A 26,430-nucleotide genomic window follows, 5' to 3' on the forward strand; every position below is an offset into this window, starting at 1 on the left:
AGAAGCTCAGATAGGACTTGGGACTCATGCAGGGGAAGGTTGTGATACAAGGCTGGAGGGACATGTTGGCACCAGTCTGTAAGTTGCCTTTACCAAGCCACGGAGGTTGGGGAGAGGAGGCGCACTCGGGGAGGAGCTTACTTCCAGCCGGCACCATTGAGTTTAGTGATTGGCGTGACCTCTCCTGTAGGACTCAGGCTCACTGTTAAGGATATCAGCTGTAGCATCTGAGCAGTGCCACAGACAAGGTGGCCCAGGCCCTGTGCTTTCCCTTGACAGGGATCCTGTCCCTTCTCACTGAATGGTCACCTCTGCTCAGGTAGTTTGCCCCTTTCCTGCCACCTCTGACTTCCAGAGGCTATATGCTATATGTATATGCTAAATGCTCTGTACACATCAAGGGAGTGTGCTTCCTTTCTTTTTATTTTATTTTATTTTATTTATTTATTTATTTATTTATTTATTATTTTATTATTTTGAGACGGAGTTTTGCTCTTGTTGCCCAGGCTGGAGTGCAGTGGTGCGATCTCGGCTCACCACAACCTCCGCCTCCCAGGTTCAAGTGATTCTCCTGCCTCAGCCTTCTGAGTAGCTGGGATTACAGGCATGCGCCACCATGCCCGGCTAATTTTGTGTTTTTAGTAGAGATGGGGTTTCTCCATGTTGGTCAGGCTGGTCTCGAACTCCCGACCTCAGGTGATCCACCTGCCTTGGCCTCCCAAAGTGCTAAGATTACAGGCGTGAGCCACTGTGCCTGGCCACTTCCTTTCTTTTTTTAAAAAATAGGTAAAAGTATTCATAAAGTTCAAAAATAAAATATATATAAAAAGGTTTAAATTGAGAATTATGCCCCACCCAGTACAGGTAACTACTTTCATTAATCTCTTGTGTATCCTTGTAGAGTTTCTGTAGGAGAATATAAACAAATACTTGCACAAAAGGTGGCATGCAGTACATTCCTTTTTTTACCTCCTAATGTGTCTTAGAGATCATTCTATATCAAATTTATCTATATCTAGATATTATATCTGGGTATATACTATAGGCTTATTTCTCTGTATCAGATATTTCTTTCTTTCTTTTTTTTTTTTTTGAGACAGAGTTTTGCTCTTTTTGCCCAGGCTGGAGTGCAGTGGTGTTATCTCGGCTCACTGCAACCTACGCCTCCCGGGTTCAAGTGATTCTCCTGCCTCAGCCTCCCGAATAGCGGGGATTATAGGCATGCACCACCACACTTGGCTTATTTTTGCATTTTGAGTAGAGACAGGGGTTTCACCATGTTGGCCAGGCTGGTCTCGAACTCTTGATCTCAGGTGATCAACCCTCCTCAGCCTCCCAAAATGCTAGGATTACAGGCGTTAGCCACCATGCCCAGCCTGTATCATTTTACTTAACAGCTGTATTTAGTCTTCCATGATGTGGCACACACTGACTTATTAACCAGTCTCCACTTGATTGATATTTTGGTTGTTTCCAGTCTTCTGTGACTATAGACAATACTATACTTAATAATCTTGTGTATGTTACTTTGTATATGTGAAAGAGAAATTCTCCTAAATGTAAGCATTGGATCAAAAGATAAATGCCTCTCTAATTTTGATAGACATGGCCAAATCGTTCATAAGGGTTTTACCAATTTATACTCCCACCTGTCGTTAGACTACCTCCTTCACCATAGACTTGCCAAAAGTGTGCTGTATATTTGTTGTATGTTTTTGTCATTGGGTTAGGCGAGAAGTGGTCTCTCAGTGAAGTTCTGATTTGTATTTCTCTGTGATTATGAATGAGGCTGAGCATTATCCATATCTTTAGGATTCTGTATTGGGTTCTGTTTGGGGGTCTTGGGAGACTGGGATCTTCACCCCATTTCCCAGATTTGGAAGCTCAGGCCGTGGAACTCCACATAAATGGAGCTAGACCTGAAGTGTGACTGGCTCCATAGCCCACCCTTACTTGCTTTGCAGACAAGCATGAGACGAAGCTGAAGGGAGTCATCTATTTCCAGGCCATTGAGGAAGTGTACTACGACCACCTGCGCAGTGCAGCCAAGGTCAGGGGTGGAGGGCACCAGAGGGAGGCCAGAGGGACAGCCATGGGGAAGCGGTGGCCTGGTGGGGCTCTGGGAGCAAAGGCCGCCAGCCTGCTCTCTACAGAGGCTCCAACCCAGTCCTTGTTCTCTTTGTCAACTTTCTCTTCCCTTCTCCCTCTCCCCTTCCCAGAAGAGGTTTTTCCGCTTCACTATGGTGACTGAGGTACCCCTCCCCACTTAGCTGTAACCAGCACATTAACACCTCCTGTACCTCACTCATCCCTGACCCTTGACTCTCCCCTTCATCCCCCCCCGCCCCCACCACTTCCCACAAGCCCAAGGGAGGAGCAGAAAGCAGGTTGCAAAGAGCAAGAAGCTCCTCTGGGCTTGGGTGCCTCCCTCTCCTTGCTGCCTCCCTCCTCTCCTGGAAATGACAGCAGGATATCTCCCCGTGGGGGGCTGATACAGAAGGGATGGCTGGAAGGGGTGGAGGGGACCCTCAAAGACTAGACTTGATAGGGAGAAAATGATAAACAGGAGATATCTGAGGCTGGGGCCTGCTTCCCTAATGCAAGTCAGCCTCCCTGCCACCAACCCTCTGATGCCCATCCCAGTCCTGGTCTCTGCTCCTCTGGGGTCCCGGGGCCTAGCATCCTACTTGTAGCTTTCTCTGTCTGCCCGTGTTTTGCTGAGAGGAAACTCTGGTCCTCACTGGAATAGCCCTTTGTGTCTGATCCTCTTGATACTCACTCTTGAACTTGGGGTGTCAAGGACCAGAGCCCCCCTTGTCAGGGTATAGCTCTGTCAGGGTCCAGGGAGTTTAGAGAGCCCAGGACTGCTGTGGTGTGAGAAGGGAACATTTCAGCCTGGGGCTCACATGGACTGGTGGGGACTAGGCTCTGGGCCAATTTAGGACTCAGTCCTAAGCTCCAGGGCTTTCCAGGGGCTGGGAGGGGAAAGGGCAGATAGGGAGGCAGGTGAGACTATTCCTAGGCATGGGTGAGCCCCATCTTAGACATTCCTCTCTTCCCTTGGCAGAGCCCGAACCCAGCCCTCACCTTCTGCGTGAAGACCCATGACCGGCTGTACTACATGGTGGCCCCATCTGCAGAGGCCATGCGCATCTGGATGGATGTCATCGTCACAGGGGCTGAGGGCTACACTCAGTTCATGAACTAACTGCCGTGGGCCTCCTGGCAGAGCACAACTGAGGCTTTTGTATAAGAAGACTTTAATATTCTGTAAAGAGCTTGGTCCTGTGAGTTTCTGGGCTCTGGCCTCCTGAAGAACCAGCCAGAAGAAGAAAAGTGGAGGTGGCTTTGCTGCCTCCTGGGAACCCAGAACTTGCAGTAACCCTTTAGGGTCCTGCCCCGGGCCCAGCCAGGGCTGAGGAGCTGTCACAGAGAGGGCCTCAGCTCCGACCTGACACCTGCTCTCCCCAGCCTCTTTTCTCTTTTCTAAAAGACAAATTATGGTACCATAAGCTGCCAAAGATCCCCTCCTGCCTCAGACCCCTTTGCCATGGGCTTTGGGGGCTGAACAGAACCACATTCAGAGTGGGGTAATAGCTCAGGCAGCCCACTTCCCACTTCTCAAACCCCACTCTGCCCCATTGTTCTCCTTTCCCATATCCTTTGTGTCACCTTGCTCAAGGGCCAGAGATCTCAAGTGTCATCCTTGAGGTCCCAGGTCCATCCCCTAGTTGCAGACCCATCACCATGGTTACCATAGCAACTGCCTCATTGCCATGGTTACATACTAATTGCTGCAGCTCTGTGGCCCAGCCCACTGCTTCAGCTGTGGGCCATCTGAGGGTACGTGCCATCATCTCTCCAGCCCAGGCCCCTGGGCATCTCATGCTGGGGGAAAGGGGCTGAACACCTGTTCCCTGCCCCATGCCTGTGTCTTCAGCCCTTATGCACAGCCTGCCAGCCCCCCAGTCCAGCCCTCTCCCTTCCACTGGTGCCTTGCTTAGAGCCAGAAGGGATGAAGCCGGGGGATCTAGGGAACAGAGGAGGAGTGATACGGTTGGGAGGGGAAGCTAGAAAACTTATGGTTGGAGTTCTGTACAGGGTCGAATTTCCAACAGGGAAAGAGGATTCCTCCGATGCTCCTAGAGGGAAAGCCTGAGCAGGAGATGATGCAGCAGAGGGGAAGGGCCCTGTGGTGCCGCTGCCCTTCCTTCAGCCTCCGAAGGGTGATGGAAATGGAGAGTGGAGGACCAGGCCTCCAGCTGTCCGGCCTCGCCCTTCACGCCTTAACACAAAGCCCACCTCCCCTGCTCTCCTTCCCAGCATTAAGCCCTTGGTTGCGTGGGCCCAGGCTGGGGGTTCTCAGTATTTGTAAGCACTTCAGCAGAACAATAAAGCCTTTGGACTACGGAAGTGAGTGGAAAGCCGGAGGTGTGGGACTTGGCGCTGGGGCACTTGGGGTAGGAGGGATAGGTCTTCCCCCCTGGAGCAGGATCTGCTCCCTATTCAAGGTTCCTGGAGGGAGCTAGGCCCCAACCCATGACCTCCAGGTCATGAACCTGCCCCCCACTTCACTCTGAGGACAGGCTGGGAGGTAGGAGGGCATGAAGAGGCAGGGGAAGACGGGAACTGGTACAGAAGTTTAATGGGACAGGAGCTGGGGCCAGGTGAGGAGGGGAGGGCTGTCACCATGACAGGAGGCTCGGTAGAAGGATGGCCGCCAGGCAGTGGGGCTCCAGGAAAGCCAGCTGGGCCCCTGAGGTCAGCCGGTCACCATAGCGGTCCAGCAGCATCAGGACCACGCCATTCGTCCAGCCAAAGCTCTCCTGGGAAAGGCAGGGCAGTGGGGCTCGGTTTCTGGGGAAGCCCCAGACCCTTGGTGGGGGCTGTGGGCTCTTTCCCCAGGGGCACTGGCCCTGCCTAACCCCAGCAGTACAGGAAGCACCAGTCAGCTCATCACCTGGGCCCACATGCAGGTGAGCACACTGAGGCCTGGGGTGGGGGTCGTGGCTGCAGAGCCCAGGAGTTCCCTGTAGGGCGATGGCCAGCCCGCCCCTGGCCTGCTCACCTGAACTTCATACTCTCCTCCCACACCAGGCTGTCCACCGTTGCTGATGTCATACTGGGGACAAGCGGGTGGGCTGTAGGTCAGGCACTGCCCCCAGCTCCAGGAACAACAAACAACCGGAGCCCTTGGGGAGAAGCTGCTCTGCCTGCCCAGCAGCCCCTGCAGTGCCCAGGAGTGGCCACTGGGTGCCGCCACCATCCCAGTTGTGCTGGCCCTGGGCCCTGCTGCCAAGCCTGACCCACCTCAGCACTGGGATGCCCTGGGGGTGCAGGGAGGGCTCAGGCCAGCTCACCTTCTCATACATGGCTGACTTTTGCGAGTAGACATCAAAGTTGGTTTGGATCCAATTCTAAGCCAGCTGGAAAGCCACTTCCTGGGCCCGACGTAAAGGTGCTTTGGCCAGGCCTAGACCCCATCGCAGGCAGGACTCAACCTCCAGGTCTCCCATCCCAGACAGAGCAGAGGCTGCACCCTACTCTCTCCAAGGAGGGAAAGAGGCCTGGGTCCTAAGACTTCCTTTTTGAGACCATGTGCCAAACTGCCCTTAATTGAGGGCGCTGGTTTGAAGGGCAAACAGGACTGACTGCACTGGACAGGTCGGGTGGACATAAATGTTTGCCAAGTGGAGGCCAGGAGAGCAGAGGAGTGAGAGAAAGGACACGGGGCCTGTGTCTTTTGTTCACGCCTCCCCAGCACCAGGGAGGCCCACCTCTACACCCTGGGGAGGGCCCTTGGCTGTGCCAGCCCTGCCTCCTTACCTCTGATGACCAGGTCCTGCAGGGGGGCCCAGGCATTGGGGAAATCCCACTGCTGGCCTGTCTTCTGGAGAGAGGTCGGGATTCCATACTGGTAAGTCAGGATCTGGCTGTCCTAGAAGGTCCCAGACATTCCCATGACTGTGGGTGGGGCTGGACTGAGAGCCAGGACAGGATACTGGGCCCCGCAGGAAGCCAAATGTCCCCTTCTTGACTCTTTTCTTCTTGGCTCACAGCTGCCCCCTGGTGGCTCTGCAGGACCCGCAGGCTGGGACAAGAGGCACGGCCAGAGGAAGCGGCCTCCCCTGCAGGTCCTGCTCAGGGTCGGGAGGGGGTGGTGCTGCCTGCAGTGGACCCGAGGCACCTGCTGTGCCCTCACCTCCAGGTATTTTACAGCCTTGTCCGGCACACCAGGGTCAGAGAAACACCCGGCCCAGAGTGGAGTGAGGTTGGATGGGTAAAACTCCTGGTTCTTCTTCTTGTTCTAAAGGTCGTAGTCGAACCAGGCACCTGTCTCCTCATCCCACAGGACTGCATTCAGGGCGGCCAAGCGCTGTGCCCGCAGGGTTCTATACTTTGTGGCCTGGGAGTCATTCCCTGGGGCAGTGCTGCCTTTAGACCCAGCAGCCAGCGCCCTGCCTGCGGGCCCCAAGCCTTTCGTGGCTCTACTTTGGCCTCCACCCTTTGTGTTTCTCTGCAAGGACTAAGACACCCTGATGACCAAGGGGATGTGCCGACCTGGAACCGACCACACTTCTGGTGTCTAGGTCCTGGAATTTCCTGAGTATATAGCCCCACACTGCTCCCAGGGAACCACTGGAGCTGATCTGTCCCAGGGTCTATCCTCCCAAGGGTATTGGCTGGGTGGATTCCCCTAGCTCTCAGGGGGTCAAGAACAGCTGTCTGAGGAGAGGGAGTGGATGGATTTTGGATGTGTGGACTAGAGTTCCCCTCACAGACCCTAGAGACCCTCACAGTAAGAAAGGGAGGAAGGGGGTATTAGGGTGGGCTCCGTTTGTCCTCTTGTCTGGTACACAAATGTGAGTGCAGGCATCCACTAGGGCGGGGCTCGACAGGCTGGGATGCTGAAGGCCTGTCACCCCAGAGTCCTACTTCCAGTTCTATTGCCAAGTCTGAGGCAGGAAACCAGGCTCCCTGCTTACCCTTCCCTCCTGGGGTGCTCACCCAGCCTGGAATAGAATTTGCTCATCAGCTCCTCTGCTTGGCATAGGAAGGCATTCAGGTCAACAGGCACCTGTTTGCTGGTTCAGATGCCACTAAGTGAGTTGGGGTTTGGGCCTCCGATGAGCCAGCGTGAAGAGAAGTCCCAGCCAGACTTGGCCCCAGCCTTGAGCTCAGCCCACAGAGGCTCCCGGTCTCCTGTGAGGACATAGCAGGGCACCCAGCCAGTCCCGGCTGCAGGATAGGCAGCCAATGACAGGAGACCAGAGCCTGACACAGAGGTGCTCAGCTGCCCTGCCCCCAGCCCTCCCTCACCCTGCTGCTGCTCACCTTCCGGCAAGGTGTCAGCCAACTCCGCGTCTTTGCTGTAGGACTCAGGCCTAGCAAAGAGGAGAGGTGGGCAGCCCGGCACTAGTAGCTACTAAGCCCCTCTGTGGTCAAGAGGAGGCTGGGCCATCTTGATCCAACTGCCCTTGGGCCCCCACAGCCCAGGATTGCAGAGAGCTCTCAGTGTCACCATCTGAGAGGTCAGGCTAAGTCACTCCTCCTCCTGCCCGGGGCATTGTGATGCTCTAACCAGGGTGAGCAGGTAAGAGATTGAGGGGTGGGCTGTGCAGTTCCTCACCTGGGTCCCCCATAAGGGACATAATAGCAATCCAGGAGGTAGTTCTTTCCCTCCAAGCTCACAGAGACAGTCCTATTCTTGGTCCAAAAGTCCAATTCCAAGGCTAGCATCTCAATATTCTCCCTGGAGTGAAGCAGACAACACCTCAGCCCAGGTGCGCTGCCCATCCCCAGCCCTGAGAGGTCTGAGGTGGGGGGTGGGTCTGCAGAGCAGCACAAGAAGGGTGGTACCCACTGTAGGAAGGTGGTGTCGTTGGTGTGAGTCAGGTAGCAATCCATCATGAGGGTCAAAAGTGGGGGCTGGCTCCGCTGCAGGTAGTACACAAGCCCGCCACTGGGGACATGCTCATAGCTGCCAAGAGGAAGGCCTGCTGCGATGCCTTCTCCCCAACAACTGGCACCAAGGCAATCCAGCTCCAGGCCTATGGCACACCTGCCAATCCTCCCCACCTAGGCTGGAGATGCCTGGCCCCCTCTCACATTTTCACCAGGTCCAAGAAGTTCTGCAATGCCATGCCCTTCACCGTCTCAGCCATCTCCGAGAGGAGCAGACCCTCCATGACCCAGTAGGAGTCCCTGGGGAAGGGGCAGCTTAGGCACCACCCTACTGTCTCCCTCTGCCCTGCACACCAGCCAGTGGGGCACTCTGCCCTGCTCAAGACACCCTGCTGGCCCTGGGTTTCTGCACCACTGCCAGTCCTGCAGGCCCCCTGGTCTCTCAGGCCTGGGCGCTCACCAGTAGTAGAACTCAACAAAGCGACCGCCAGGCACAATGAAGGGATGTTCTGAGTAGATGAGAGAGAACCGTTCAGGGTGGCTGAGAACCTCTGGCTTCATCTGGAATCAGGAGAGAGGGCAAGGGGAGCCTAGAATCCCCATGGAAGCAGAGGCTGCAGGCAGCTGGGGAATCTGAGGCCCCAGGAGTCACAGGCTTTGGAGCCAGGCAGTTGGGTTCAGCTCTGGCTCCACTGCTGCTCAGCCATGTGATAAAGGCCTGGCCGCTGGGAGCCCTGGGGTCCTCATCTGTCACCTTCTGGCCTTGGGAGTCCTGGCTCAACTTGGTGCCCGGTAGAAGACCCGACCACTCAGCCAGGCATGGGGCAGGTATCCACCAAGCAGCGGCCATTACAAAGACCCAGGGTGGGCTGGGTGGTTAAGGGGGGTGCCAGCCCCCCATTTCCCCTCTACTCCTCATCCTTGCTGCCACCACCCAACCAGGCTCAGAGGACTGGCCCATCACCCCCATTCTCTGAGCCAGGTAGGGGTAAAACCCCAAACCCTTTCCCCAGGTGAGGGGATATAGATGAGCAAAGTAGCTCAGGACAGGGCTGAGCACAGGGCCTGGCCCCAAGCAGCAGTAGCACTGACTCCTCCTGAGACGGAGGCCTCCTGAGAAGGAGCTCAGGGAAGGAGACAGCCCAGCAGGCAGTGAACATCTACCCAGTACTGGGCAGCCTGGAGGTGGCAAGGCAGGCTGGGGTTTCCCGGGGAGGCTGGGGAGCCTTCCTGGAGGAGGCGAGGCATTAGAAGTAGATGCTGCTCTTCTGACCTCAAAAGTTCTTTCTAGAGGGCTTCTATTTGGGGACCCAGGGGTCAGGAACTGGTTTCTCAGAAAAAGAAGCCTGATCTGTGCTCCAGAGACACTGTGGGCCCCAGACACATTCCTCTCTCCAGTTCCCTTGGCCAGGCCTTGGGCAAGCCCAGGACGCTGATACCTTCTTCCCCAGCTTCTTCCGGAGCTGGTGCAGCTGCCCTGCCCAGACACGTAGTTTGGCATCTGAAATCTTCTGCAGGAACTGGGGGCTGGAAGAACACAGGCCCCCCAGGGTTCAGGGAGGCAGCTCGGTTGGAAGGGACCCTCTCTTGTTCCCCATCCAGAGTCATACCTGTCTTTCCAGTCTGCAGGGGTCCAGGGCTGCAGCTCCTGCCCCTTGGCCTGGAAGTGTTCCTGGACAAACGCCTGCAGCTGCTCCCTGGTGATGCTGTGATTGTGGTCCCTGGCCAACTCAGTGAAGATCTGCAGGACTTGTTCTGGAGAGCAGGCAGCAGGGAGGGTCAGCAGGGTGTCACAAGTCACTCCCTGATCACAGGGGCCTCTCTGCTTGTTCTTGCCCCCTGCCTTCTTTGGAGAGGAGGTTCAGCCCTAGGTGCTTCACCTGGAGCTATAGACAGAGGCATGTCCACAAACTGCTTGTCATCCTGGTAGAGCTTGGCCATTTGAACTTGGTGTAAGAGCTCCCCATGGCACTAAATCTCGCTGCAGAGACAGGGATAGGAGCAGGTCAGGTCACCACCAGCACCCCATTAGGACAGAAGAGAAGGCTAGAGTCTGTGGCAGACTGGTCAAGGCGTGTTCCCTGGGACTGGACAAGGGCTGTGTGTGTGTGTGTGTGTGTGTGTTAGGAGTTTGTGGGTTGGAGTGACATACAGGGCTGAGGGAACAAGTAGGGTCTTCGGGCAGTAAAGTGCCTGTCCGACTGCCTGAACCCACACTGGTGGCTAATTTGAGATGGTGTAGAACAGCTGGTGGACAAAGGGAGGTTAGCACTTTAATCATACTGGTGTGGCCAATTCTCTGCACAATGGCCCTGTGTAGACTCAATCGGAAGGGCTTATGGCAGAAACCTGGGAGGTGCACTCAGCGGTGATCGCTGAGATTGGGCCAGAACATTTCCAGGTGCAGTGTATGTAGAGGTCATTTGAGAGACAATTACTAGCTGGCTCTTGAGTGTTTCCAGAAACTGCTTCCATGACTGCAGAACACAAAATAATCCTGAAACCTGAAATACCCATAATGTCTTGGGTGATGTCAGAGAAACACTCTGTAACGAAAGCAGTGCCCAGAAGAGTTCCTGAATAAAATGGAAACGGTTTATTCAGGAGCGTGCTGCTCAGGGAATGCAAGGAGGTGCTCATGGTATTCAGGAGCAGGAAGCCTCTTTCCCTCTAGGGTCAACTCTGGAAGCACCGAGGAGCTGATGGATCCTAGTGCCACACAGGGGCCCTTTGAACAGCTCTTGGTTGAATGACAAAAAGCTGCTTGGTTTATAGGTAGAAAGACCTTGTTTGGAAGGCCTTTGCACTCTGACTGAGGATGGAAAATCTTTGAAGAAGGTAAGAACAAATCACCTCAGTGGATTGAATTGCATGCTGTTTGCCTTGCAGTGATAGAAGAATCGAATGATAAAAGCCCCTGTGTTTGGGTTTTTACTGACTCATGGGCCGCTTCCAACGGCCTGGCAGATGGGCAGTGAAAAACTGAACTACTAAAGTGTTGCCCACCTGGGGCATAACCCTATGGAAATGTAAAGGGCACATTAAAGTAGCTTTGCATATCAGGTTGTAGATGGAAATGTGCAAAATACTACAAGATGCTATATTAGAACAGAAGATGCTGTACCAGTGTGGACCACCAAGTTACATTTCTTCAGATCAAAGAACACAATTGACAGCATCTAGCGTTCAGCAACGGGGCAAGCAATACCACAGCAAATGGACATATGGTGTTGCATACCATCCTCAGAGTAGCGATTTGATAGAAAATTGGAACAGATAGTTGAAACATTTGCTGTCTATAGTGGGTGGAGAGAGATAAAAGCATGAAGGGGTGGCTTACATACCTTCAGAAATGTGTGCTCTGGCCGGGCACGGTGGCTCACACCTGTAATCCTAGCACTTTGGGAGGCCGAGGCCGGTGGATCAATTGAGGTCAGGCGTTCAAGACCAGCCTGGGCAATATGGTGAAACCCCATCTCTACTAAAAATACAAAAATTAGCCAGGTGTGGTGGCACATGCCTGTGATCCCAGCTACTTGAGAGGCTGAGGCAGGAGAGTCACTTGAACCCGGGAGGTGGAGGTTGCAATGAGCCAAGATCACACCACTGCACTCCAGCCTGGGCAACAAGAGCAAGACTCGGTCTTAAAAAAAAAAAAAAAAAAAAAAAAGAGTGTGTGCTCACATTCAACTTGAGAGGAGCAAAGGAGGTCTCCATTGGATGGATTCCCCTAATTTTTCTGGGGGACCTGGGAAGAGGGAGGGCAGAGTTGTTAGTATGACTATATGATTTGTTCCCACATCATCTCAACTACATTTTCCTACCCAATACAGTGGCCCCAGGACTAGAACTGCAACTGTGGGTGTCAGAAGAAGGGACGATTCTCAAGGAAAAAACTGCAACTGTACCTTTAAACCTTTATGCCAGATTTACTAAGGGTCTGATGGGGTGTGTTGTGCCTTCATAGTATCTGGCTAAATTTGGCTTCTTAGTGAATGCAGCCATGTTGCCTAGTGGTCAAGATAGCCCACTAGTTCCACACCTTTGTAACTCTTCCTTATATGACTGGGAGCGGACTGAAGGCAAGGCACCTGCAACAGTACTGTTGGTGCTGGCAATGTGGATCAGCACAGTGGCCAAGCCTAATGTCCCTTCCAGAAGTGGAAAAATTTGGTAAAAATCAATGATGGGCTGGGCGTGGTGGCTCATGCCTGTAATCCCAGCACTTTGGAAGTCCGAGGCGGGTGGATCAGGACGTCAGGAGATCGAGACCATCCTGGCCAACATGGCAATACTCCCGTCTCTACTAAAAATACAAAAATTAGCTGGGCATGGTGATGCCTGTAATCCTAGCTACTTGGGAGTCTGAGGCAGGAGAGTTGCTTGAACCCGGGAGGTGGAGGTTGCAGTGAGCCAATATTGCATCACTGCACTCCAGCCTGGGCAATAGAGTAAGACTCTATCTCAAAAAAAAAAAAAAAAAAAAAAAAAAAAATCAATGACAGATGGTGAGGAAGAGACGCAGTAGCTGAGGGTAAAGGAATGAGTAAATGGGTTATGCAATGAGGGGAATGCAATATCACGTTGGTGCCTGGAGAGACTCAAAACAAGAGAGTAAGATTGTGTCTTAGCATGATTATACCAGATGCCTGAAAGGGGGAAGCCATGCATTTGCCAAGACGACTCCTGCTTTTGGGCCCTGACAAGGTCAAATGGCAGCCTGCAAACCTGAGTGGCACTGCTCTGAGACTTGGTCATATGATATGAGGATGAGCTGCACCAGTTGCTGACAACAGAATGTAACTCTAGCAATGTGCCAGAGATTTTTGACTCTTAATTTTCAGGTTACATCTACTACGAAGGATACCATTTGGGAAGGAATTTCCAGGAACTACTCTTTTTGGGGCCTTTGGATTATGTGGTTTACAACTCCTGGCAGAGTAATCACTGTGTAACTGTAAACCTTGATCATTGAATGTTTAGAAAGGTCTCCGGTTAAAATGAACGAAATGTAACAGTAGCATGGCCAGCCTGTCCCAATGAGCTCCATGCACAAATGCAGATCACCCTTGTTTTTGTGCATGAAAAGCTGTTAAACAGAATAGAAAAAAATTATATTTTATTTTTTGTTTTTTTATTTTTTTGAGACGGAGTTTTGCTCTTGTTGCCCAGGCTGGATCGTGCAATGGCACGATCTCGGCTCATGGCAATCTCTGCCTCCCGGGTTCAAGTGATTCTCCTGTCTCAGCCTCCCGAGTAGCAGTAGCTGGGATTACAGGCGTGCACCGCCATGCCCGGCTAATTTTGTATTTTTAGTAGAGATGGGATTTCTCTATTTGGTCAGGCTGGTCTCAAACTCCTGGCTTCAGGTGATCCACCCGTCTCAGCCTCCCAAAGTGCTGGGATTACAGGTGTGAGCCACTGCACCTGGCCTAGTTTTTATTTTTTTAGATAAGGGCTCACTCTGTCACCCAGGCTGGAATGCAGTGGTGCAATCACAGCTCATGGCAACCTCAATCTCCCAGGCCCAAGTGATCCTCCCACCTCAGCCTCCTGAGTAGCTGGGACTACAGGCATATGCCAGCGTATCCACCTAATTTTTTCTATGTTTTTTTGTAGAGACTGGGTCTCAATATGTTGCCCAGGCTGGTCTTAAACTCCTGGCTTCAAGTGATCCTCCTGGCTTGGCCTCCCAAAGTGTTGAGATTATAGGCATGGGCCAGGATGCCCAGCCCAAATGGGTTTCTTATAGTATTAAAGCAGTAGGCATCCCATGATATGTCCAAATTCTCTTGGGGAACAGCCCCATGCTGAGACAAGGAAGGCTATGGGAGGCTTTATGGCATACTCAAACTAATTACACCCAGGTGTGATGACCACTCATCTAACCCTAGTATGGGGAACTCACAAATTCTGGGTACAAAACATGTATCCTAATGGCACTCAGGCCTTTAATGCAAAATGGCAACAGCATACATGGTGGAACAAACATTGCCCATGAGATAGAAAAAGCTCTAAGGGAGATAGGTTCCCCCATCATGGAACATGCTGAATTTATTAATCCTATTTTTTTCACCTTAAAATCTTTTATCCCTAACACATTTACTTTTTTTTTTTTTTTTTTTGAGACTGAGTCTCACTCTGTCGCCCAGGCTGGAGTGCAGTGGCACCATCTCGGCTCACTGCAACCTCCACCTTCCTTGTTCAAGCAATTCTCATGCCTCAGCCTCCCAAGTTGCTGGGATTACAGGCATGTGCCACCACACCCAGCTAATTTTTGTATTTTAGTAGAGACAGGGCTTCACCTGTCTCTGGTTGGTCTTGAACCTTCTGACCTTAGACGATCCAGCTGCCTTGGCCTCCCAAAGTGTTGGGATTATAGGCGTGAGCCACGGCACCTGGCCTACAAATTTACTTTTAACAAGGAGAAGCATTTAGAGAAAAAGATGTATTAGAGGAGGAGGGAATACTTCCAAACTCATTCTACAAAGCCAGGATTACCCTGATCCCAAAACCAGATGAAGACACATCAAAAAATAAATAAAACTACAGGCCAGTATCACTAATGAATATTGATGCAAAAATCCTCAACAAAACACTGGCAAACCTTGGCCGGGCATGGTGGCAAAACCCTGTCTCTACAAAAAAACAAAAAAATTAGCTGGGCGTGGTGGCATGCACTCGTAGTCCCAGTTGCTTGGGAGGCTAAAGTGGCAGGATCGCTTGAGCCCAGGAGGCAGAGGTTGCAGTGAGCTGTGATTGTGCTGCTGTACTCCAGCCTGGGAGGCAACAAAGCGAGACTCTGTCTCAAAAAAAAAAAAAAAGAAAGAAAGATTTTCCATGTTCATTGTTTATGGATTGGAAGAATCAATATTGTTAAAATGTTCATATGGGCTGGGCGCAGTAGCTCATGCCTGTAATTCCAGCACTTTGGGAGGCCAAGGCAGGCCAATCACTTGAGGTCAGGAGTTCGAGACCAGCCTGACCAACATGGTGAAACCCTGTCTCTACTAAAAATACAAAAATTAGCCAGGCGTGGTGGTGCATGCCTATAATCCCAGCTGCTCGGGAGGCTGAGGTAGGAGAATTGCACAAACCTGGGAGGCAGAGGTTGCACCACTGCACTCCAGCCTGGTTGACACAGCAAGACTCCATCTCGGAAAAAATAAATAAATAAATAAATAAGGAACTCATACAACTCTATTAAAAACGCTAATAATCCAATTAAAAATGGGCAAAAGACCTGAATAGACATTACTGAAAAGCAGACATACATTTCCTTAAGTAAGAAAAGAAATTTAGGATGGGAGCGATGGCTCAAGCCTGTAATCCCAGCACTTTGGGAGGCCGAGATGGGCGGATCACGAGGTCAGGAGATCGAGACCATCCTGGCTAACACGTTGAAACCCCGTCTCTACTTAAAAAAATACAAAAAACTAGCCGGGCGAGGTGGTGGGCGCCTGTAGTCCCAGCTACTCGGGAGGCTGAGGCAGGAGAATGGTGTAAACCCGGGAGGCGGAGCTTGCAGTGAGCTGAGATCCAGCCACTGCACTCCAGCCCGGGCGACAGAGCCAGACTCTGTCTCAAAAAAAAAAAAAAAAAAAGAAAAGAAATTTAAAAAAAGACATATAAATGGCAAACAAGCATATGAAAAGGTGCTCAATATAATTGATCATCAGAGAAATGCAAGTCAAAACTACAATGAGAAAGCATTTAATTCCTATTAAAATGGCTTTTATCCAAAAGCCAGGCAATAACAAATGCTGGTGAGGATGTGGAGAAAAGGAAACTCTCATACACTGTTGGTGGGAATGTAAATTAGTACAACCACTATGGAGAACAGTTTGAAGGTTCCTCAAAAAACTAAAAAATAGAGCTACCATACGATCCAGCAATCCCATTGCTAGATATGTGACCGAAAGAAAAGAATCAATATATTGAAGAGATATCTGCACTCCCATGTTTATTGCAGCACTATTGACAATAGCTAAGATTTGGAAGCAACCTAAGTGTCCATCGACTGATGAATGGATAAAGAAAATGTGGTATATATCCACAATGGAGTACTATTCAGCCATAGAAAAGAATGAGATCCTGCCATTTGCAAGAACATAGATGGAACTGGAGGTCATTATATTAAGTGAAATACTTAATTTGGCAGAAAGACAAACTTCATATGTTCTCACTTATTTGTGGGAGCTTAAAATTAAAATAACTGAACTCATGGAGATAGAGAGTAGAATGACGATTAGGAGAGGCTGGAAAGGATAGTGGTATGGTGGCAGGCATCGGGGGGAGGTGGGGATGGTTAATGGTACAAAAAACCAGAAATAATGAATAAGACTTAGTATTTGCTAGCACGACAGGTGACTATAGCCAAAAATAATTTAATTGTACATTTAAAAATAACTAAAAGAGTATAATCAGATTGTTTGTAACACAAAGGATACATGCTTGAGGTGGTGGACACCTCATGTACCCTGATGTGATTATTACCCATTGCATGCCTGTATCAAAATATCTCATGTAATTCATAAATATATTCACCTACTATGTACCTCCAAAATTTAAAAATTAAAAAAAAGAACAAAACAAAACAAAAGATTAAGTGAGGGGCTTCAAGTGTCTTAAATATTAAATAAATGTAAGGTGTTTTTATTAAAAAAAAAATCAATTTCCAGTTCCACTCCCCTACCCAGAGATTGGGAGGTCAGGCTGATATTACTTGGCTCAAAGCCCCACCTCTCCAAACACACAAGTTGGTCTTTCTGGCTTGTCCAGTCCTCGTCCTGAGTCAGCTAATTAGTATAATCCATCTAGAGCCTCATCATGAATACTAAAGACACACCTATCACTTGGGAAATTGCAAGAGCTTAGAAGTTACTTCCCAGCAACCTGGGTCAAAGAACAGACAAACTCTGTTATACAACAGTCCAGTCCCTAGCCTTTACCCGTAGATCCCTTGTAGCAAAACGGTCATACTTTCCTGAGCAACTGCATTTGGAATAGCATTTTTGTAACAGACAAAGAGATAGTATCAACATGAGTATATTGAAAATTTAGAGGAGCTAGTGTGGAAGTAGAGATGGGAAGCCTTTAGCTCAATTTCCCAATACATGTGACTCTCAATATTAGTATTATAATCTTGCCAACAACACCAGTGCTTTATCATATTGCACTATGGTAGATGTAACCTGCAAATTAAGAGTCAAAAGATGTTCACACATTACTAGAGTCCCATTGTCATTAATAATTAGTCCTGTTCATCACCAGATCATATGACAAAATGTCTCCCAGGATACGGCCACTCAGGCTGGCAGGCTCCCCTTTGATCTTGTCAGTTTCCAGAGCAGGAGTGGTCTTGGCAAAATATGGCTTTACGCTTTCAGGTGTCAAGTCTAATTGAATGAAGAAGCGATAGCATCGTTTTCTCTGATCTTCTTTCTAAGCATTAATGTAATAGTGGACTTCCCTCATTGCATTTCTTATTAATGCATGGATTCATTAATTTATTCCCAGCCACTACACCTCTTGTTCTCCATTTATATCCAAACTTTTCCACCTTTGGAAAGAACATTGGGTTAGGCCACTGTGTTTATCCAGATTGTAGGTAGAAACACTTGTCTTGTAAATGCTTCTTCTTCGGTCCACTCCCATTCATACAGGGCAGGCTTACATAGGTACAGAACTAGTAAGCTATCTTGAGCAGTAGGCAATATACTTATATTTATTGTTAGCCCCGTTTTTGCTAGATAAGGTGAAGGCACAACCTGCCCTATCAGACCCTTAGGAATTCTCACATAAAAGTTTAAGAATATAATTATACTTTCTTGCTTAGGAGTAATTCCTGCCTCTTGCATTTGTATCTGCAGTCCTAATTCAAAATTCTATCAGATAAATGTAACAAAGAGATTAAAATAATTGAAAAGAATCAAGCAGAAACCCTAGAGCTGAAAAATGCAATTGGCATACTGAAGAATGCATCAGAGTCCTTTAATAGCAGAATTGATCAAGCAGAAGAAAGAATTAGTGAGCTTGAAGACAGGCTATTTGAAAATACACTATCAGAGAAGACAAGAGAAAAAAAATAAACAACAAAGAAGCACGCCTACAGGATCTAGAAAATACAATCAAAATGCCTCAAAATGGCAAATCTAAGAGTTATTGGACTTAAAGAGGAGGTAGAGAAAGAGATAGGGACAGAAAGTTTATTCAAAGGGATAATAACAGAGGACTTTCCAAACCTAGAGAAAGATATCAATATCCAAGAACAAGAAGGTTATAGAACACCAAGCAGATTTAACCCAAAGACTACCTCAGGGCATTTAATAATCAAACTAAAGGTCAAGGACAAAGTAAGGATACTAAAAGCAGCAAGAGAAACAAAACAAATAATATACAATGGAGCTCCAATATGTCTGGCAGCAGACTTCTCAGTGGAAAGCTTACAATCCAGGAGAGAATGTCTTGACATATTTAAAGTGCTGAAGGAAAAAAAAAACTTTTACCCTTGAATAGTATATCTGGTGAAAATGTCCTTCAACCATGAAGGAGAAATAAAGACTTTCCCAGACAAGCAAAAGCTGAAGGATTTCATCAATACCAGACCTGTCCTACAAGAAATGCTAAAGAGTGTACTTTGGTCAGAAAGAATAGGATGTTAACACACAGTAAGAAATCACCTGGGCCGGGCATGATGGCTGATGCCTGTAATCCCAGCACTTTGGGAGGCCGAGGTAGGAAGATCACTTGAGGAGTCTGAGACCAGCCTGACCAACATGGTGAAATCCTGTCTCTACCACAAAACACAAAAAAATTAGCCAGGTGTGGTGGCACGCACCTGTGGTCCCAGGTACTCAGGAGGCTGAAGTGGGAGAATCGCTTGAACCAGGGAGGTGGAGGTTGCAGTGAGCTGAGATCTCACCACTGCACTCCAGCCTGGGCAACAGAGTGAGACACCGTCTCAGGGAAAAAAAAAAAAAAGTTAATGATCGCTGGGCTCAGTGGCTCATGCCTGTAATCCCAGCACTTTGGGAGGCTGAGGCAGGCAGGTCACTTGAGGTCAGGTGTTCGAGACCAGCATGGCCAACATGGTGAAACCCCATCTCTACTAAAAATACAAAAAATTAGCTGGGCATGGTGGCGCATGCCTGTAATCCCAGCTACTCGGGAGGCTGAGGCATGAGAATTGCTTGAATCCAGGAGATAGATGTTGCAGTAAGCTGAGATCGCACCACTGCACTCCAGCCTGGGTGACAGAGTGAGACTCCATCTCAAAAAAAAAAAAAAAAAAAAAATCACCTGAAGATACAAAACTCACTGGTAATAGTAAGCACACAGAAAAAACACAGAATATCATAACACTAGAACTGTGGTGTGTAAACTACTCTTATCCTATGTATCTGCAGTCCTGGGACCACCGGGATTTACTGGAACCACTGAATCATCTGGAAAAAGAAAGTTTAGTTAATGTGGGGAAGAAAGAAAATGGTATAGTGATACCACATGGGAAGAATTGCTAGTCATCGTCCCCCAGTCCCTCTTCCCTTTAACTTCCAGAAAAGCAGAAGAATCTATCTAATAGGGACAAACCCTTGAGCCCCCTTATGTTGAGTGTGAGCACATACTTGTGAAGGCATGTAAGCCAGCCTTTCATACCCTTATTCCCTGCTGTTTTAGATAGCACATGCTTCAACTGCCCATCCCAATTTTCTACGGAACCACTCCTCTGAAGATGAAAGTGTTTCTTGATCTGAAGAAATATAACTCAATGGTTCAAATTGGTGGAGTATCTTTTGTTCTGACCCTTTTACAGTGTCAGTATTTTGAGCATTTGCATCTACCACTGGCCATGCAAACTCCAGTCCAGAATCATTGTCTACTCTTGTCAGGACCCATTTGTAGCCCTCCAGGCCTACCAGAATCAGCCCATCTTGCCAGGTATGTGCAGGGCCTTCCCTCCAAGGTCATCTTCCCACAGCCGTGTGCAGTCTTTCTCTTTTTGGCAGACAGAAAAGTACTTACTGGCATTTTGTGCCTCAGCGGGAACAAGAGGACTAAGTCTAAATTCAGCCTTTCTCTGCATGGCTGCTGCCCTGCAATGTCCATTTATTTCATGAACACAGGTGGCCACCTCAAGCGAGCACACAGGGATGCCCACTTGTTGCCCCAGTTCCCTTTTGATCCTGGAAAGGGGTTCTTCTGATGGACATCAACATAACCTGCTTTAATGCACTCCTAAAATTCCTGTTGTGATTTCCATATAGACAAGGTTCCCATTGTCCTTCTGCCTGACCATATGGCCAGGCCATTGGGCCACTGTCCAAGAGTTAGTAAAAACCTAAACAGTATGCAATTCAGCCCACAGAGCCGATTTGTTTTTGCCTTCTTTGATCAGAGTGACAACCTTCCAAACAGTAGGCTGTTCATTCACCTTGGGACTGCCATCCATAAGCCAAATAGCTCTTTGTTGGTCAATCGAGAGCTGTCAATAGGGCACTGTCCAATTGGCAATAGAATCTAAGGAGTGGGTCCAAAGTCAGTCCTGGGGGAAGAGAGTCTCTCTGCTCTTGAATACACTGAATAACTCTGCATTCCCCCATGAGCTTATGCCTGATCCAGTCATTTCCACTTCATTAGGGAACTCTTCTGGGCCCTGCCCACTCTCTGAGAGCATTTCTCCAACATCACCCAAGATATTGTAGGTATTTCAGGTTTCAAGATTATCTTACATCCTTCAGTCATAGGGGCAATTTCAAATAATGTCTGATAGCGAGCCAATAATTACCTCTCACACAGAAATTCTCTAGTCCAAAGTCCCAGCACTCATGCTAGGAGGTGCTCTAAGCCTTTTGCTATAAAGTCCAGTCTATGCTCCAGAGAAGGCTAGCAATCTCTGTGGAGCTGGGCAATCTTATTCGTTCCCATTTGGAATGTCTAATCAATATTGCTTGATGAGTGGATGTCCATGCCTTCTGTTTTACAATACTAGGTAGTGGAAATGTTTCCTGGTCAGATACAGTATCCATCCCTGTAATACATTCAGGTAGAAGAGATGCAACACTCCACATAAAACCTGTTCAAGCACATATCAGTTTTTTGTTTTGTTTTGGTTTTGAAATGGAGTTTCGCTCTTGTTGCCCAAGCTAGAGTGTAATGGTGCGATCTCAGCTCACTGCAACCTCCACCTCCTGGGTTCAAGTGATTCTCCTGCCTCAGCCTCCCGAGTAGCTGGGATTACAGGTGCACACCACCATGCCCGGCTAATTTTGTATTTTTAGTAGAGACAGGATTTCTCCATATTGGTCAGGCTGGTCTTGAACTCCTGATCTCAGATGATCTGCCCACCTCTGCCTCCGAAAGTGCTGGGATTATAGGTGTGAGCCACTGCACCTGGCCACATTTTTATATTCTCTCAATCTCATTGCAGTGCCCATCAGGGCTTCAGCAGGTGCTTTTGGTACCACAGTGCAGGACTGGAGGTTGTAATTCCACCAACCAGAATCTAAGCATGGCCCATCTTTTACTTTCAGTTTGACTATTAGAGATAAAAATCTATAGGGATTGTATATTTGCTTTTCTTCTTAGTAATATACATTTTGCTATGCACATGGGCCAACTCCCCAAAAGTTAGAGATCAATCATCTCTAAGTTCCATTGGTAACTTTTACCTCCAGTAACTGATTGCGGCATGACTGCTCTTCACACCATGAGTGACCCTGTAGCCACTCAAGAATGAAAGATTTCTCATCCCCTGCCCTTTCATCTTTTCTTTCCCAACCCACATGTTTCAGTGAGTCAGGGTCATTCTAGTAAATCCACATTTTCTGACACCAACTGCAATACTGCAATTTAATCCTGGTGCTAACTGCAATTAAATCCTGGGAGTTAGTGCAGAATCCACACTCAGGTTAAGGGCACAGTCCTGAGTGAGACAGCCTCATGTCTGACACTAGCCACAAGTTCAGGGGTCCCCAGGCCACCTACACTTCTTACCAAGAGGCTACAAATGTAGGGGTTCCCATAACGCTTTTAGATTTGATAATTTGGTAGAGCTCACAGGACTCAGAAAAGCTTATGGTTATGCTTAGGGCTGTAGTTTTATTACAAGAATATAAGCCAGGATCAGCCAAATGAAAAGACACATGGGGCAAGGTCTAGGGGGGCCCTGAATGAAGAGCTTCTGTGTCCTTTCCCCATGGAACCAGGATGTTTCCCCTCCTGGCTCATCAATGTGTTCACCAACCAGGACTTGGTATTTATTTGTTTTATTTTTTTGTTTGTTGAGACAGGGTCTCACTCTGTCACCCAGGCTGGAGTGCAGTGGTGCAATCTCACCTCACTGCAACCTCCACCTCCCAGGTTCAGGCGATTCTCGTGTCTTAGCCTCCTGAGTAGCTGGGATCACAGGCATGCACCACCACGCTCTGCTAATTTTTGGCATTTTTGGTAGAGACAGGGTTTCACCATGTTGGCCAGGCTGCTCTCAAATTCCTGGCCTCAAGTGATCCACCCACCTTGGCCTCCTGAAGTGTTGGGATTACAGGCATGAGCCACTGTGCCCAGCCAGCCTACTGACCAGGACTTCGGAGTCCAGAGTTTTTATTGGAGTTTCATGACATAGGCATGATTGATTGAATCATTGATCATGTAATTGAACTCCATCTCCAGCCGCTTCTCCTCCCTGAAGGTTGAGAAGTTGGGCTGATATCATGTGGACCAAAACCCCAACCCTCTACACACATGCTTGGCCTTTCTGGTATGGCCTGCGTTCATGTGGAGTCATCTTGTTAGCAGAAGCCGTCTAGGGGCCCACCATAAGTCACCTCATTAACAAAAGCTATCAAAAGTCTGGGAAACATGGCAAAATCCCATCTCTATACAAAAAACAAAAACCAGCTAGCTGTGGTGGCACACACCTAGTCCCAGCTACTCAAGAGGCCAAGGTGGGAGGATCACCTAAGCCCACAGAGGCTGAGGCTGCAGTGAGCCATGACTGCACCACTGCACTCCAGCCTGGGTGACAGAGTGAGACCCTGTCTCAGAAAGCAATCAGGCCAGGTGCAGTGGCTCATGCCTGTAATCCCAGCACTTTGGGAGGCTGAGGTGGGTGGATCGCTTGAGGTCAGGAGTTTAAGACCAGCCTGGCCAACATGGTGAAACCCAGTCTCTACTAAAAATACAAAAATTAGCCAGGCATGGTGGTGCGTGCCTATAGTCCCAGCTACTTGGGAGGCTGAGGCAGGAGAATCGCTTGAACCCTGAGGGCAGAGATTGCACTGAGCCAAAATCTTGCCACTGCACTCCAGCCTGGGCAACAGAGCTAGATTCCATCTCAAAACAAAACAAAACAAAACAAAAAACAAAAAACAGTAATCAGGGACCACTAGGAATAACAGATATTCCTATCACTTGGGAGATTCCAAGAGCTTAGAGGTGACCTTGGAGGAACCCAAGACAAAGACGAAACAAATTCTTCGTTATGCAAGAAGTGGCTTGTGCATGAAAGGATTGACTCAGCAGGTCTGCTGTGTTCAAACCCTGCACGTTTCAGAGAAAGTTCTGGCCTGTGACCAGCCCTGAAAGATAAGATTTAAATTACTGAAATATGCTGCCTGATAAGTCTTTGTTTTTCTGGGACCTTGGGCCATGTCAGATATATGATGCTAATAATGTGATTTGTGGCAGGAGCCTTTGGCCACCCAGTATCAGTTTGATCTCTGAAGACCTGGAGAGTGAGTAACTGAGGTCAGCCACACAGCTAGTCCATGCTTCCATCACTGACCTCCAATAAAAACACTGGACACCAAGACTCAGGTGAGATTTTGTGGTTGGCAGTACTTCATGCGTGCTGTCGCATGTTATTGCTGGAAAAATCAAGTACTGTCCATATAAATCCATTGGGAGAGGAAAAACTGGAAGATTGAGCTTATTTTCTCCTGGACTCGGCCCTAGAATATTTCACCTCCGATGGCTTTACCATGTATCCTTTCACTGTAAGAAACCATAATCAAGGCCGGGCACAGTGGCTCACTCCTGTAATCCCAGCACTTTGGGAGGCCAAGGCAGGCAGATCACAAGGACAAGAGATCAAGACCTTTCTTGCCAACATGGCAACACCCCCGTCTCTACTAAAAATACAAAAATGAGCCGGACCTGGTGGCAGGCACCTGTAATCCCAGCTACTGGGGAGGCTGAGGCAGGAGAATCGCTTGAACCCAGAAGGTGGAAGTTGCAGTGAGCCGGATTGCGCCACTGCACTCCAACCTGGTGACAGAGCGAGAGTCCATCTCAAAAAAAGAAAAAAGAACGAAACCATAATCATGGTATAACTGTTTGGAAGTATTAGTGAATCATCGGCCTAAGGTTAGTCTTAGGGAACACCAATAAAGTCATCTTCCCCTACATTTGGCAAACAGCCTAATGCTTGACAAAACACTGGACCACCCAGTCTCTCTGAAGTCGTCGTTACAATCGCACAGAACAAAACCTATTAACTCTCCCAGGGACACTTTTCCCCTTTATACTCCACAATTGTCATGGGCAAGCACTATCAACTCGCCCTGTAACACACACCCCCTATTGAACGCCTTGTCTCTGACTGTAGTCCTACCACTGGAGCCCAAGCTCAAACTTTGTTGCCTGGAGCCCCGCTCTCCCCAGACCTGTTCCCACTCTGCCCCACTCACACAGACCTTCTTCCCAATCCCTGAACAGCACCTCAGGGCCTCTGCACGGCTCTTTCCATGCCTAGACTCTTCTCCCAGGTCAGCTCAACGATGGTTCCTACCACAGTTCTGCTCACACATCACGTCCTCAGACACACCTTTCCTCCCCGTCCTCTCTAACACACCCTCTGCTCACCCACAGCAGTGGGTCCTAACTTCGCTCTACTTCAAACTGTGCTTCTGTTATTGTTTTGCTTTTATTATTATTATTATCATTATTATTATTATTATTAGAGACAGAGTTTCACTCTCGTTGCCCAGACTGGAGTGCAATGGCACGATCTTGGCTCACTGCAACCTCTACCTCCCAAGTTCAAGTGATTCTCCTGCCTCAGCCTCCTGAGTAACTGGGATTACAGGCGTGTGCCACCATGCCCAGCTAATTTTGTATTTTTAGTAGAGATGGGGTTTCACCATGTTGGTCAGGCTGATCTCGAACTCCTGACCTCAGATGACCCCCCCCCACCTCAGCCTCCCAAAGTGCTGGGATTACAGGCGTGAGTCAGCATGCCCAGCTGTTTTGCTTCTATTATTATTGTTCTTGCAGGAACTGGTAAAGTAGTTGATGTGGCCACAGCTCCATAAATCCATGAGGAATGAAGGGTGAACTTTGCCTGAGTCCAGGAGGCAGGACAGGGTCACTCATCTCTGTCCCTGGTGATGGAAACTCAGGGTTAGGAAAGAGCTTTGACCTGCCCTGGGTCACAAAGAGAGTATTAGGGTCTGGGCTTGAGCCCGGGTGCTGTGGTCAGGCCCTTAGGCTGCCTCTCACACCCAGGCTAGGAAGCTGGAGCAGAAAGTTTGCTAGAACAATCCTGGGAAGAGGCCTGCACAGTTCAAGGGGCAGCTTGGAGGAAGAGAGGGAGGGAGGGTGGGCTCAGGCCAACAGGCTTTAGACCTCAGGCCGGACTCTGGCAGCTGCATCTGGTATCAGGACTCCAGGTCCTGGCAGGGGGTGGTGGCTCACGCTTGTATTCCCAGCACAGTCACCAAGACTAATTCCCTTCCAAAGGTGGAAAATTTTGGTAAAAGTCAATGACAGGCTGGACGTGGTGATGCATGCCTGTGATCCCAGCTACTCAGGAGGCTGAGGCACAAGAATCTCAAACCTGGGAGGTCTAGACTGCAGTGAGTGGAGATGGTGCCACTGTACTTCACCTGGATGACAGAGCAAGACTCTAACAAAAAAACCAGACAAACAAAAACAAAAACAAAAAAAGGGACTGCAGGTGCAGTGCCCAGCATAGAGCCTGCTACACAGGAATCCTCATTTTCTTCTCTTCCCGACTTTTTTTTTTTTTTTTTTTTTTTTTTTGGGGCGGGGTCTTTCGCCCGGGCTGGAGTGCAGTGGCTGGATCTCAGCTCACTGCAAGCTCCGCCTTCCGGGTTTACGCCATTCTCCTGCCTCAGCCTCCCGAGTAGCTGGGACTACAGGCGCCCGCCACCTCGCCCAGCTAGTTTTTTTGTATTTTTTAGTAGAGACGGGGTTTCACCGTGTTAGCCAAGATGGTCTCGATCTCCTGACCTTGTGATCCGCCCGTCTCAGCCTCCCAAAGTGCTGGGATTACAGGCTTGAGCCACCGCGCCCTACTCTTTCCTTCCTTTATAATCTCTTCTTTTCCTTCTGAAGTACTGACCCCAGAGCTTGAGATCTCATCCCAGCCTCCCTCTTATTGCCATCCTCTCCCGCTGCCTTCCTCACACCCTACCTCTCACAGGGTGGGGGTAGGGCCTCCTGGGACCCCAGTCCCAGCCCCAGCAGCAGTAGCAGGCACAGCTTCCAGGTCCTCCCTGGCAT

At 49.2% G+C, this 26,430-nt stretch overlaps 2 protein-coding genes across 2 annotated transcripts in view; one reads left to right on the forward strand and one right to left on the reverse strand.

Annotated features, from left to right (window-relative positions):
• Window positions 1-4,413, forward strand: part of PHLDB1 (pleckstrin homology like domain family B member 1) — a 53,547-nt gene extending 49,134 nt beyond the window's left edge. Inside the window, exons 20-21 of the mRNA XM_026449843.1 lie at window positions 1,965-2,050; window positions 3,068-4,413. Of these exons, the coding sequence (XP_026305628.1) occupies window positions 1,965-2,050; window positions 3,068-3,208 (227 nt within the window). The 3' untranslated portion in view covers window positions 3,209-4,413. The remainder of the gene's footprint in view (window positions 1-1,964; window positions 2,051-3,067) is intronic.
• A 272-nt stretch (window positions 4,414-4,685) lies between these two features.
• TREH (trehalase) lies at window positions 4,686-26,430 on the reverse strand. Its single transcript, XM_026449838.1, is given in 15 exon segments — window positions 4,686-4,826; window positions 5,069-5,122; window positions 5,361-5,473; window positions 5,827-5,938; window positions 6,203-6,420; window positions 7,009-7,203; window positions 7,336-7,385; window positions 7,631-7,753; window positions 7,865-7,981; window positions 8,110-8,205; window positions 8,366-8,466; window positions 9,345-9,432; window positions 9,516-9,660; window positions 9,786-9,886; window positions 26,342-26,430. Coding segments are annotated over 15 exon segments (1,743 nt in total).

Source organism: Piliocolobus tephrosceles, chromosome 13 (genome assembly GCF_002776525.5).
Source record: "Piliocolobus tephrosceles isolate RC106 chromosome 13, ASM277652v3, whole genome shotgun sequence".
NCBI lineage: Eukaryota > Metazoa > Chordata > Mammalia > Primates > Cercopithecidae > Piliocolobus > Piliocolobus tephrosceles.